Source organism: Anoplolepis gracilipes, chromosome 6, assembly GCF_047496725.1.
Source record: "Anoplolepis gracilipes chromosome 6, ASM4749672v1, whole genome shotgun sequence".
Classification (NCBI taxonomy): Eukaryota; Metazoa; Arthropoda; class Insecta; order Hymenoptera; family Formicidae; genus Anoplolepis; species Anoplolepis gracilipes.
Genome location: NC_132975.1, coordinates 4639280 through 4653735, shown reverse-complemented (window position 1 = coordinate 4653735; position 14456 = coordinate 4639280). Strand labels below are relative to the sequence as shown.

At 30.4% G+C, this 14456-nt stretch overlaps 1 protein-coding gene across 6 annotated transcripts in view; it reads right to left on the bottom strand.

Moving 5' to 3' along the window:
• Nucleotides 1-2228: 2228 nt before the first annotated feature.
• Nucleotides 2229-14456, bottom strand: part of Dcx-emap (Doublecortin-domain-containing echinoderm-microtubule-associated protein) — a 65517-nt gene continuing 53289 nt past the window's right edge. For all 6 annotated transcript variants that reach the window (XM_072894222.1, XM_072894223.1, XM_072894224.1 and 3 more), the window contains 4 exons: nt 13279-13441; nt 10756-10938; nt 8595-8690; nt 2229-5635 (listed from right to left, as the gene is read on the bottom strand). In XM_072894222.1, coding sequence (XP_072750323.1) covers nt 5367-5635; nt 8595-8690; nt 10756-10938; nt 13279-13441 — 711 coding nt within the window. In that variant the 3' untranslated portion in view covers nt 2229-5366. The remainder of the gene's footprint in view (nt 5636-8594; nt 8691-10755; nt 10939-13278; nt 13442-14456) is intronic.

Genomic DNA, 14456 nt, shown 5'->3' with positions numbered 1-14456 from the left:
AAATCCTTTTATGTTTCTATGCAAGTTGCAAACCCATGTGGAATCGTATATGCATTGCAAAGTACATGCTTAGATGGGAGTGTATAGGGGGACGGGGCTTCGCCCCGCCTCTATAAAAAATATGACAAAACTTGAGAGCGTAGAAACTACCAAGGCTGACAGTACTGTGTGGAAGTTTCAATGCTATTTGACTGAAGCGCTGTTAGGCAAATGGCTCAATGAATCGTGCATTGATGTATTCAGTATTTATTTTGTAAGATTATGAATAAAAAATTATAAATATAGTGTAAGAGTTCGGACATAGGTTGAATTAAAATTTTACATTGAAACTTCCACACAGTACTGTCAGCCTTGATAGTTTCTACGCTCTCAAGTTTTGTTATATTTTTTTATGGGGACGGGGCGAAGCCCCTATGCATTCCCATCTAAGCATATACTTTGCAATGCATATACGATTCCACATGGGTTTGCAACTTGCATAGCTACATTATTAAAAAGGATTTATTAAAATTAAAAAGGATTTATTTAAAATTTTGTGTAAGTTACTAAAACGCATGCGCGCATGACCGTAGCGCACGTTCATGTCACTATACGTCGCCCGTCGTCATTTTACCGTACATGATTTTTTTCATTTTTCGGATAAACTATGGATGACCAAACATTGTAAAGAATTTATTCGTGATGACCTAACGATTCTGCATCGAATAAGCTCTTGTTTAACTCGATTGAACGAAAAATAAAAATGTTCAGCTAACTTTAGTTCGAAATTTTAATTATTTAATTTAAAAAACACTATAAATAACCAAACGTTTTAATTGGATGACCAATCATGAACAAACGATGACCAAACAATTAGTTAATTTTAATTATAAAAAAATCAAAGTGGTTCGGCTAACTTTACGGAGCTAGAAGACTGAGGGCCAATTTCACCATTGTCGGTTACCTCTAATCTTAGGTTAAACTATATCTTTGTCTCTTTTTCTTAAACTTATCTGAAAAAGACAAAGATATAGTTTAACCTGTAGTTAGAGTTAACCGGCGATGGTGAAATTGGCCCTGAGAGGAGTCATGCCCCCGTTTTTTAGGGAACGCTTTTTCCTCGCCGTACAGTGGCGCTAACTGGATCCATTTTACGGTTGACGGAACTACGTGGCTGGATCCATTTTCCAGTGCCACGGTAAAACGACCGATTGGTTCGAGTCTGTACTAGATCCACAAATTGTGGTTCGTATCCGTACTAGATCCATAATTGTGGATCTCAAAAGTACGAAACATATAATAGATTTATTAATATGTTTTATTAGATATTAGCTGCACGTGATCTTTTTCCACTTTAGCATATATTATGAAGTAATATATACGTACATATAGAATTAAAATGCATATTTTATTTCACATAAAATTTAATGTTTTAATAATTTCAATAAAAAAGTATTTTAATAAAATATATATGTGTATATTACTTTAATAAATATTACCAAAATAAAAAATAAGATTATACGCAATAATGTTTTGTACTTTATTAAGTGATGTATATGTGTACCAATAAACTGATACAACACACATACACACACACACACACACACACACACACATGCACACGCACACACACACGCACGCACACACACGCACGCACACACGCACGCACGCACACATATTATACTATGACTGATTTTTGTTGTCTCTAAATATGTATGTCTGTTCTTATCTGTTTATTTATCATACGTATGTATTAAGTGTACAATCCTCAACAAGGGATTTAGAATATTAAACTTTACAGTCCTCTTTCGCGTTGTTTGTCGAAACGCCTCGCTGTAAGCCGCTGTAACGGCTGTGTGCAAAGTTTAAAAGAGCCTCCGCCCCTACCCAGCTGATGGTTGCCGAACGGCGGACTTCTGGCTGGTCTACTGCCAGGTAACCAAGAGGTGCATCGTTACAAACTGATTTTTTGAAAACCAGGTGGATGAATAGAAAATTATTCTGTGTGTCGATTTGAGACACAAAAAAGATATAATTTAATAATAAATAAATAAGAATTCCAAATATCTTAAATTATTAATATCTTAAGTTTTATAAATTAATTATTTAAATTTAATTATTGTTATTTATTATTATTTAATAACGTCAATTATTTGTATCGAATATAATTATGATATAACACATGTTATATTTATGAATGGAATTATATTGTATAATTATCGCAATAAATTATAAGTAACGGAAGATTTATTGGTAATTCTTATGTAATATACATATAATGTCTCAACTATGTCACATTGATGATATAAAAATTCATGAATATTGTTTAAAGTATGAATAAAATAAATGTACAAACCTGAAATTGATAACAGTAACCGTTTGTCTAAAAAAAATTCACAAAATCGTTGTTTTTTTATCGTTTCCAAACCAGATGGTCGCCTTTAAGACAGAAACATGAACTATGAAAAAATTTACCATTAATTTTTATAGTAAAATTTTTTTACATTTTTATTCTTAAAGAAAAATACATGATCGCTGTCCTGAAGGACTCGTAAAAAGAGAAGAAAACAAAACAGACAAAATAGACAGAATCTTTATTCCTCTCTATTAGAAAACAAATAACCGAGAAACAAAGATTCTGTTTTTATTTTCTGTCCTTTTTATCTAGGCTTTGCTGTTAAAGCATTATAGAGATTTTGCTAGATTTTTACTACATGTTTACGTACGATGGTAATTATTAGGGAATCCGAAAATAGCAAATACGGAAGTCCTACTTTTGAAAGTCTATTCGTTGGAGCAGAGTAGTGTTTGATTGACCAATCATGACAAAGGACCAAAAATTTCTATCTAAACAGATTTGCATAACCGTACAATAAGTACAAATAATAAGTACTCAGAAAACAGAAAGAATATTAACTAAAAGAAGAATATTAACTTAAAGAAGATTAACTAAGAAGATTAACTAATTAATCTGAAAATTGTAATAATACTTTATATTAATTGTAAATAATATTAAATATCTTTTATATTGAACATCTGATATTAATAAATTTCTCTATGTACACATATTATGTGATTACGCAAATTTGTTTCAATAGACTTTTTAGTTTCGACTTGATAAGAATTTTCGATGTGATACAAATTTTTTGAAACTTAACCATAAAAGCGTTAAACTTAAAAATAAAGCTAACCGTTAATTGTTAAAACTTTTTTATATTAATGCCTTGGCAGTGACAATTCTAATCGCTTTTTACTAACTATTGCGATAAATACAAAAAACATGTTTCCTTTCATTTTTCTATTATCTAAAAGATACGTGAATAAAAATGGCTAGCTCATGTAAAAGAGACTTGTTGACCTGCAACGAAGCTCTTTACAAAAACATTTATACAGTTATATATTTATATAAACTACATGTAAAGGACAATGATATGACATTAATTACGAATATAATAAGAATAGTTCAAAGCTCAAATATAAGAAACATAGAAAGAAACGAAGGATAAAAAAATCAAACCATAGACAAATCTAGACGGCCTTTTCCCGAGAGGAAACTGATAGCAGCGGCATGAGGGGGTTGACACAGACTTCGGTCAATTTCGTGAGCACTCGGAAATGTATTACGGAGATTACAGATCAGAGCGTATAAGGCTTATATATTCTGTTTATATCAACGACTTACGTCTGTTACATCGATATGTGCTCAAATTTTATATTTTACTCGGCAATTGTAGTCTTTATTTATGAAGAACTTTAAAAATAATTGCCATTTAAAAGAATACAAAATGTAATCATAATAAATAAAATTTAAAATAAATAAAAAGAAACATGAATACAAAACGAAACAACAATATGTGCTTTTGTTTACTGACCCTTAAATAAAATTAACTTATTAAATTTATGTTTATTGCTAATGTAAAGGCCGCAGCACACACTTTTCCATAACGCATAATGCATATACATAAGGAATTCGATTGGTTGAATTCCTTATGCATGTGTTTATAGCCAATCAGTTTTCTTATGTATGTGCATTATGCGTTATGTAAAAGTGTGTGCGGCGGCCTTAAGTAACGAACGTAACTCGACACAACGCATAAGCATATGTGAGCCGAATGCTTTCGAACCGAGATTTACCGAAGTCTGTGTCTAACCCCCTTTACCTCTATCAGTACCCCCCTTGTTCAAAAAGGTAGTTAAGGCTCCGTCTAGATTTGTCTATGAACCAAACCTTCGTTTCTTTTCTAACAAAAATAAATAAAAAAGATAGAGATTCTACCTTTTATCTAATTATTTTATCTTCAATACCAAAACATTGTAAACATATGAGAACTACTCTATTTATCCTATTGAATAATATTATATACATATGTCTATATAACTCAATGGTCTATTCTTACTATGTTTATAATATTGATTATATAATGTAAAGATCTGTTCCAGATAAATTTGCATATTTAACAGAGAGACCCTCAAGTTAAAGTTTAGCTACTATTCTAATTTTAGCCAAAAATGGCGGTGAAATAGAATGCACTTTATGAGTGCTCTCTAGCAAGTAACACAGGAAACTACTATTTTTATGAATTAGTTACATGTTAAAATTTTCTGATTGTTTCCACCATTTTTTAGTTAAAAAAATCTCAATTTGTAAGAAGTCAAGTAGTGCAAAGAAAGATTCTAATTTGAGAGTCTGTAATTGTACGCTTCTTAAAGCTTATAAAAATTTTTTACATATTATATTATGTTATTTCCTTTTGTTAGTTACTTTTGTGTGTTTTATTCAGTGAACTCTATCCTATACTGGAATGACTAGTCCTTTGTTTGAAAATGTGAAGAGCGAGAGAGAAAAAACGGCCATCTCTCATCTTGTTTAGCAAATTCTGATTGACCAATGATTTTCTATAATCTTTTCTACTTTCTAAACCATATTGTTTATAGTTCATACAATTCTTTATTGCACAATATTGTTACATTGTTAATCTTGTCTTTCTTTTCCACTTTATAATTTCTTTGATGTTATACTTATTAGCTGATTGTAGTAGTGGTTATTACTGCACATTTAAATAAGCATTTAAAACGGTTTTTGTTTGGATAGTACAAGATTAAAAAAAAGAGAGATGGTCGTTTTTTCCCTCTCGTTCTTTACATTTTCAAACAAAGGACTAGCCATTCCAGTATAGGATAGAGTTCACTGGTTTTATTTATTTTCTTTCACATATTATATTTATACTTTTCATCATTCGGAGGGAATTTCTAATATGTGTTTAATCTCAAAATACGAGCGCCACCTTATCGCTTAAAGTTTATCAAGAGGCGCCAGCACCTCGTACTTATATCGCTACAAATACATGAATATATAATGAATATATTATTTTTAGTAATTCTATTTTTTATTCGTCGACCAATTCCCAAAGCATCAGAGCAGCATCAGTGCCGCCGACGGTGACAATATTTTGGTCATTGTAGAGGAATCTGGCGCAAGCCACCAATGAACTATACACTTTCTCCTCGATATACTCGGCCTTAGCATTGGTACATGGATATTTGAAGAGTCGAAGATAACCTTCAGCGTCGCCACTTACCAGCATGTCATGTGCCGCTGATCTGCTAGAGGTAGTGACAACTGTGGTTAGTGGATAATAACGATTATTCCATTGTCCTGCGAACACAATCACAAAAAGCTTGTTTGTATAGATGTAATTACAGTAGTATGTAGTAGTATTGTAGTAGTTTTATTTTGAAAATCTAATAGCAAAAAAGTTTGTATAAATAAGATAACAAAACCAATGTAATATAAACAAAAAATATACAAATCCATAGAAAAAGACTGTATTTCATTTTAATTTATAGTATGTCATATATGAAATTGTATATTATAATACATATTATATATATATATATATATATATATATATATATATAAATTCATTTTCCGACCGTTCGTCAAAACGCACTGTGACTCTTGGCACTGTAACTCGGTTTCTAATAGATCAAATGGCACGAAATTTATACACAACAATAATGAACATTGCCGCTTTCGACAACAATAAGATAAAGCAGATGGCGTTACTTGTTACTTCTATTTTCGAAGAGTTCGGTTTCTTTTTGGACTGATGGTGTATATACATATTATATATATGTATATATATATATATATATAATACAATACATATATATTATATGTATACTGGGTGGGTCATTTTAATCGATCCAGTCGAATATCTCGAAAACCAAGCCCGGGAGAGAAAAATGTTTCAGGCAAAAGTTATTTGGTTTCGAGGAAGCCATAAGAGAGTACCATTGGCTTGACCTTGAAGAGTTATTTGAAGGTCACATAAACGTCATATTTAATTTTTTAAATAGGACACCCTATATATTATTGCATATTTTTGTAGCTTATCTCAAAAGCTGTCCAAAACACTATAATAAAATGTTTTTTCATTAAACACTTTTTGAGTTATAAGGCTTCAAAGTTGCAGTATGTTGACAAAAAAATTATACAAGATATCTCGTAAAATATTCATTTCTCGATTATCTTACCCTAATATTTTTATGCACAGAATAATGAAACAAATCAATTGGCGTAATTAAAACACATAATTATGTTACACTAAAAATGTGTAACTGCTAGTTGCAAATTCAAATTTTTTCTTAAAGATAACTATGTGTTTTCTTTACACCAATTGATTCGTCTCGTTATTCTGTGCATAAAAGTATTAGAGTAAGTTAATCAAAAAATGAATATTTTACGAGATATTTAAAATTTTTTCAAACTGCAACTTTGAAGCTTTATAACTCGAAAAGTATTTAATGTAAAAATATTTTATTATAGTGTTTTGGAAAGCTCTCAAGATAAGCTACAAAAATATGCAATAATATATAGGGTGTCCCATTTAAAAAATTAAACATAACCTTCATGACTCTTCAAGGTCAGACCAATGGTATCATCTTATGGCCCCCTCAAAATCAAACAACTTTTGCCTAAAACATTTTTCTCTCCTGGGCTTGGTTTTCGAGATTTCGACTGGAGGAATTAAAATGGGACACCCTGTATATATATATATATATATATATATATATATATATATATATATATATATATATATACATATATGATATTATTCGTTGAGCGTTTTTAATTGATAGTTTTATAATTATTGCGCAAATCGCAAAATGGTAGAGGACTTTTATGTTTAGTTTGACCTGTTCTACCTGTCCTAGAGAGGTGGGGCGGTAATTACCGGACACCCTGTATATACAATATATATATATATATATATATATATATATATATATATATATATGTATATATAATTACATATTATAAATGTGTTTCAACATTATCAGAAAACAAGTAGGAAATAAGTAATAATATTCTATATAATATTCTTATAAATTTGTTTAAATTGTTTCTATAAGTAAAGATGAAAGAATATAGAAGAGTACATATAAGAGTCTTGAACTTGATAAGTTAAAATAGAGCTACAATAGAGACAAGAGAGAAGTGCTGTTACTTTTTATCATCTTCAGTAATAAAGTTTAATTCTTGTATAAGCGCAAAAAGGCAACTTAAATTAGATTAAATTTAGATTTGACAGACTTCAAAAATTACAAAAGCCGTTGAAACTGTCTCTATTTCCTTCATTTATTCTCACCATAAAATTGCAAACGCTATGAAAGATGAGCCACAATTTATTCGATCTTATTTATTTGAAATTCTGGACATAGAATATATGTTATCAAACTATCCATTTTTTTATTCAAACTCTATAAGAGAGCGAATTGTTCTTTCTATAAACTCTAATCGTTGGATTATAAACTACAAGACTATCTAATTCCTATTTTTGTATTGTAAGCTTTTCTTTGCTTAATGTGAGAAAACGCTTATCCACTTTTTACAAGATATATGGAATGATAGTTAAGATTAATCCCGATGACGTGTCGTATATAAACTATGTGTCATTCTACAAATTATCAATTATATGATATTAATTACGATATATATATTATGTATGTATATATTAATACGATATATATATATATATATATATATATATATATATTAATTATGATAGTAATTACGTGATATTAATTACGATAGTGATATTAATTACGAGTGCAATTGAATAATCTTTAACTTTTAAACGTAATGTAATTTTAATTTTAATCTTTAATTTAATTTAGAACAAATTTTATGGTATACAACGTATATTAAAGTACAATATAGTTACTAAAAATTAGTTTCTAAAAAAATGAAGAGAAAAAATATCAGCTTTGAAGAACAATTTTTATATAAAAAAACAAAAAAATAAAAATTTAAAATAAATTTTTAGAGAAGGAAAATAAACCATTTTCCTTTTCTAAGAGAAAAGACAAACTCTGATTATAATATTATCATTATGTTTTTTTAATGTATAGATACAAGATGCAATTGATTATTATGCATATACATTAGTATTAAATGACGTGTTTTGAGAAAGAACTTAATACGGCGTATTTGTATATAATGGCTTCTCTTTTATATTTCTCAATTTGATTTCTCTTTCGTCATTTTCATGTTAATGCTCCAATTATTCTTATATCTATGCATTATATATTTAAAATATCAAAAAACTAACCAGAAACCATATAACCAACAGTGCAATTGTGAGTGTACCATTTGACATCTTTCATGACTAAAGGGCTCTTCTCTGATGATAACACTTTGACATCCCCTAAAAAAAATTTGCATTTGAATATACATAAGCAAGATCGTATTTTTTTTTATCCAAATATTTTCTTTTTAACATAATATGTTACTTAATTGACAATACTACATTTGCTTGCATAAAAAATGATCCACTAAAGTTAAGCACAATTTTTTAACATCATTTAATAGCGATAATCAAGAATTATCGTATTGAGATGAATCAAAACTTAAATTAAAGCTTTATTTCTCTTAATAACCAAATATTCAAAATTAAATTGTAAAAAATGTTTTACAAAATGGAGAGAGAGAGAGAGAGAGAGAGAGAGAGAGAGAGAGAGAGAGAGATTGCGGCGCGCGTTTATTCGCTGAGCGTTTTCAATTAATATTGTTATGTTCACTGTACTCTATCCGTTCACGAGTTTTGACTCGTTAGTTATGAGACATCCTGTATATACACTGTCTGATAATAATTCGTTTCATTCCTCTAGTGGGTTTATATAAGATTTGTGAGTGTATATCAATTGGGCATAATGCTTATTGGCCAATCTCTCTCTCTCTCTCTCTCTCTCTCTCTTCTCTTATTTCTTTTTCTTTTCTATCTTATCTTTTTTTATCAACATACAGCAAAAAAGTATTATATACGTACATCTACATGTAATACAGGGTGTCCGGTAATAACCGCCTTACCGCTCATATACAAGTAGAGCAGGTCAAACTGAGTAGAAAAGTCCTCTACCATTTTTCTATTTGCGAAATAATTATTGAGAAATTAATTAAAAAAGATCAGCGAATCCGCGCGAGTAAAGCGCGGCGAGAAGGCCGTCCCACCACTATGCGGTTACTAGGCGCGCTACTCATACGCATTCATTTCCAGTCGTAGACTGCTCCTTCTATCATTTAATGAGCACTAGTAACCGCGTGGCAGTAGGATGAACCTTCTCACCGCGCGCTTGTACTCGCCCAGATTTGTCAATCTTTGTTAATTAATTTCTCGATAATTATTTCGAAAATCGAAAAACGATAGAGGACTTTTCTACTCAGTTTGACCTTCTCTATCTGTATATGAGCGGTGAGACGGTTATTACCGGACACCCTGTATATATCGAGAAAAGCTGTAGACGTAGTAAAAATAAGCCGACCAGTCTAACAATATTTTAATAGCACAATCAAGTAAAAAAAAAATAATAGCCTCTCTTTCTTTTTAATTTACCCTTATACAGTAATATTTGCAGACTGCTCAATTTGCGTAGTTGGATACTTATTGTTCTAATAATTCTCACATTTAAACAGATGAGGATTTTTCTTTTTTTTGTCTTTTCTTTCTTTTATATTAGATCAATAATATTTTATATTAGATGCATAAGTTCTTGCCGACTATTTTTATCATTGATATCGAAGTTACCGCTTTGAAATCGTTGCACCAATTTGAACCAATTTAAATATACGTTCCATAATATTTTCATCATAAATCTCACAAATAATTCTGTATGAATCAGCAGTATTTTTCTTTTGTTAAAATAAAACAAAAGTGGCAAATATGCTCTTTATTTGGCTCCATTTTCAATCGTATTAATATGTGAGGTTATGTTAAAATAGTTAACATCTATAGCTTGTTATGCATATGTCAATGTAGAAAAATTAAAAAACAAATTCAAAAGCATTTCTGCCCGTTAAATCTCATTAACGCATGCGTACAGCCATTTCTATTCGTCGGTAAAAGCTTATGCACCGAGCTGTTTTTTAGATATTATGCCTGATCTATTCTTATTATATTTTTATTTACATTTGTGATAAGAAAAAAAAAGTTAAGACATATTCAAACAAATTTGCATAAAGATAAAGCATAATGCACAAAGAAATGAATCAATCATGTATCTAATATAAAAGTTCTAATATAATTGAAAATAAATTGTTCTAATATAAAAAAACAATTTAACATTCAACAATATAACATTCTTTGTATTATACAAATATACAGTTAGTATAATCAGTCAATTTTGCTATGCATGTTTTATACGCAATTATATAAATTTGTCTGTATATTCTTTTAAAATCAATAAAAACATGACGGACAATCAAATATGACTCACAGAATACAAGATCATAATCTTGAGTAACAGTTTGAAGAAAGCGGCTGTCAGAACTCCAATCGAGTTGTACCAACGGCTGCGTGCCGCGAATTTTGTTGCTCTTCTTATATGAAAATCCATCCCTGGACACTCTAAAGAGATATACGCTGCCGTTTTGGGAACCCATAGCTATAATTTCTCCAGCTAGTCAAACAATAAAAAATATATTGAGAATATATTTATATTTTCAGAAAAAGATTAATTTGCATAGTAATACCTGAAAGTAAAGATATGCTGATTTCGATGATATCAAAAAAGTCTAAAAGCTAAGTTTTTACGTATATTGGAAATTAAAATTTTGCTTAGAAGAAATTGACAGAAAAGTATACTGTAGGTCAAAAGACAGATAAAAATAATAAATGGTATAAAAGAAGCTTAAGCCAAAACAAAAACTGTTTATTTAAAATATTATTTGATTTTGTAAATCAAAGGACCCCGTACTTTTCTTATAGAAAATAGGTTTCACTCAAATTAGCTGAAACTCTCTCTCTCTCTCTCTCTCTCTCTATATATATATATATATATATATATATATATATACAGGGTGTCTCAAAATGACCGTATCACCTCTCGGGTGCAGGTAGAGCGGGTTAAATAGAATAAAAAAGTCCTGTACCATTTTGCGATTTTCAGAATAATTATTGAGAAATTAATTTACAAAGATCGGCAAATCCGGCGCGAGTATCAGGCCGCTGCAAAAAATATGGCGAGAAGGACGGCCAAAGGACAGTCGCTAAGCGCGCGTGGCGTAAATAGGCGCCATTGCGTCGCGGTCACCAGGGGCATAGACGAGAAGCGTTGATAAGAGCAATAGATTAGCAATTATTATTTAACGACCGACCTAGCGATGGGCCGTCCTTTTCGCCATCTTTTTTGCGGTGGGCCATCCTTTTCGCCATCTTTTTTGCGGTGGGCCATCCTTCTCGCCATCTTTTTTGCGGCAGGCTGATACTCGCGCCGGATTTGTCGATCTTTGTAAATTAATTTCTCAATAATTATTCTGAAAATTGCAAAATGGTACAGGACTTTTCTATTCCATTTAACCCGCTCTACCCGCTCATGAGCGTTGGCTCGTTAGTTATGAGACACCCTGTATATATATAAATTCATATATACACTACGAACAAGAATATAGGCAACACTTTTTGTATGTCAAAAAATGGGCTATTTTCAAACTGTTTTAGCTCGGTGAAAGATCATCATAGAAAAGTTTTAAAAAAAACAGTTTAAAGTTTGAAGTTTCAACTTTAACGCGCTATCCATAGTTTTAAAAAATTTTTGTATTTTCCTTATTCTATGCTTTAAAAAAGAACGCATTGTTTTGTTCTTTAAAATTATGTACTTTTGAAACTATGCAGCTTGATAAGAAAAATTCTCTTGATGAATTCAAATCAAGTTTCATAAAGTATAATGTTTTACCTATAAAATACTTTTTTAAAAACGTTTCTACGATTTTTTTTACCGAATTACATGACTTTAAAACTAAACCTGTATTTTTCAGAAATATTGTCGATACTCGATGAAAAATTATGTAGGAAAATTTAAAAAAGAGCATTTTGGAGCTTAAAGTTTCAGTTCTGACATACCATCGATAATTTAAAAAAAAATTTTGATTATAGTCCTATGCTCTAAAAAAGAAACACTATTTTTTTCCTTAAAATTACAAATTTTTGACGTTCTGCAGTTCTTTAAAACAATTTTTTTTTTGAAAAATTTAAGTCAAATTCCTTAAACTACAACATTTTTCCTACAAAATGCTCTTTTTAAAGCTTGCCTACAATTTTTTGACCGAATTACATGACTTTGGAACTAGCCTTACATTTTATTGAAAAAAGACGTTTACTGTCGGCATGCACGCGTGTATGTCTGTGTGTGTTATGTGCGTACGTACGTACGTACGTGCGTGCGCGCGCGCGCGTTTAATATCGTGTATTACCTTTTCTCTGATCAATTATTGCTTGTCAATTTCGCATGTTTATGCATCTTTGAACAAAATTTTGTGAAATTTGGTTTCACATTTGTTTTAATGTTTCTTTCAGCTCATTTTAATTTTGCGGCTGTTCCTCCCAACGCCGAATTTGTAATTGGCGGCGTCAAAATAAACGTTACAATCGGCATTGTGTTATGCCAGTGTAGGTACATAACGACGATTCTGGTATAAAGTGTATATCAGTAAGAAGACAAATTCAGAAAAAAAATATATATACTATATATATGTACTATTTGAAATACATGACATTTACTTTCATTTTGAAGCGTAGCTAACAATAAGTTGAAAATGACATACAGGATTGACTTGTAACAATGACAACTTTTGATCGACATACCTTGAACTATTTTTTGCCAGAGTTTTAATCAATTTGAATGAAATCCATTTTTCATAAGAAAAGTGCGGGGTCTTTTCTTTAATTTAAATTTTTAAACATTTAACAAATTTCGAAGTTAGAACGATTTGAAAAATATCCAAATAAACTTATGTCATACTGGGATTATATCCGATGCAAGATAAAGGTGATCCGCATACTCGAAGAGTTGCTACAGCTGCGCCAGTATCAGCTGCGAGTACTAAAAGATGACCTTCGGATGATCCTGCCGCTAATGCCACGCCGAATGGATGAAAGGCTATGCATATGCACTCAAAACCCACCTGAAAAAAAATCGCAAAGAGATATATTTTATACACAACTAGTTCATCTGATAATTTATTTATTTATTTTTTTTTAATAAAGACATCTAATATGTCTTATTTATTGCAATCTAGTCTATGACTAATGAGCAATTTAATTCTATCCTAAATTATTAGGGTATCATTATTTTAGGATTTGCCCTGTAGCATTCCTTATACTATTTTACTCCTTTAACTCTATTCTAACTACCATTTATACAAGTTCAAATAGTTTGACTCTTTTCAATCTTCGCACTATTCCTATATTGTCTGTTAATTTTAGTGCCTCCGTATTAACATGCTTCCGTAGTTTCTCCTCATGTTTCCTGGCGAATTTCCTAATCTCCTCCTTAACTGTTTCGATTCCAAGATCACACTGTAGGTCTACGTTTCTAATATACCAAGGTGTATTAGCAATGTTTCGTAAGACTTTGTTTTGAAATCTCTGAATAATATTAATATTGCTTTGTTTGGTACAACCCATAACTGGATACCGTAAGTCCACACAGATTTAAGTATCTGCTTGTATATTAATAGCTTGTTATAGATGGATAGAGTAGAATTTCTTCCAATTAGCCAATATAGCTTGCTATATCTTATACTTAGCTCTTCTCTTTTCTTTTTAACATATTCCTTCCATCGCAGCTTTGCGTTTAGCTAACCTAGGTATTTTGCTGTATTTGAATGTGATATCTGATTATTATTTATGTTTACCGGGATGTGTTGAATTTTTTTGTTTGTAAAATTTATTTGAGTAGATTTAGTTTCGTTTAGTTTGATTCTCCATTTTTTTATCCAGATATTTATTTGGTCAGCCGCTACTTGTAATTTCTTAGTAGTGATAATTTATTAACAAAATTAATTCTTAATGATTATCATGTCTCAAAGTAAAATTTCACACAATCAATTTTTTAAAATAATTCAATGGAATTTTCATTCTGCCTCAAATAAAATAGATATTTTAAAGTCGTTCCCGAACAAATATGACATAATTCTT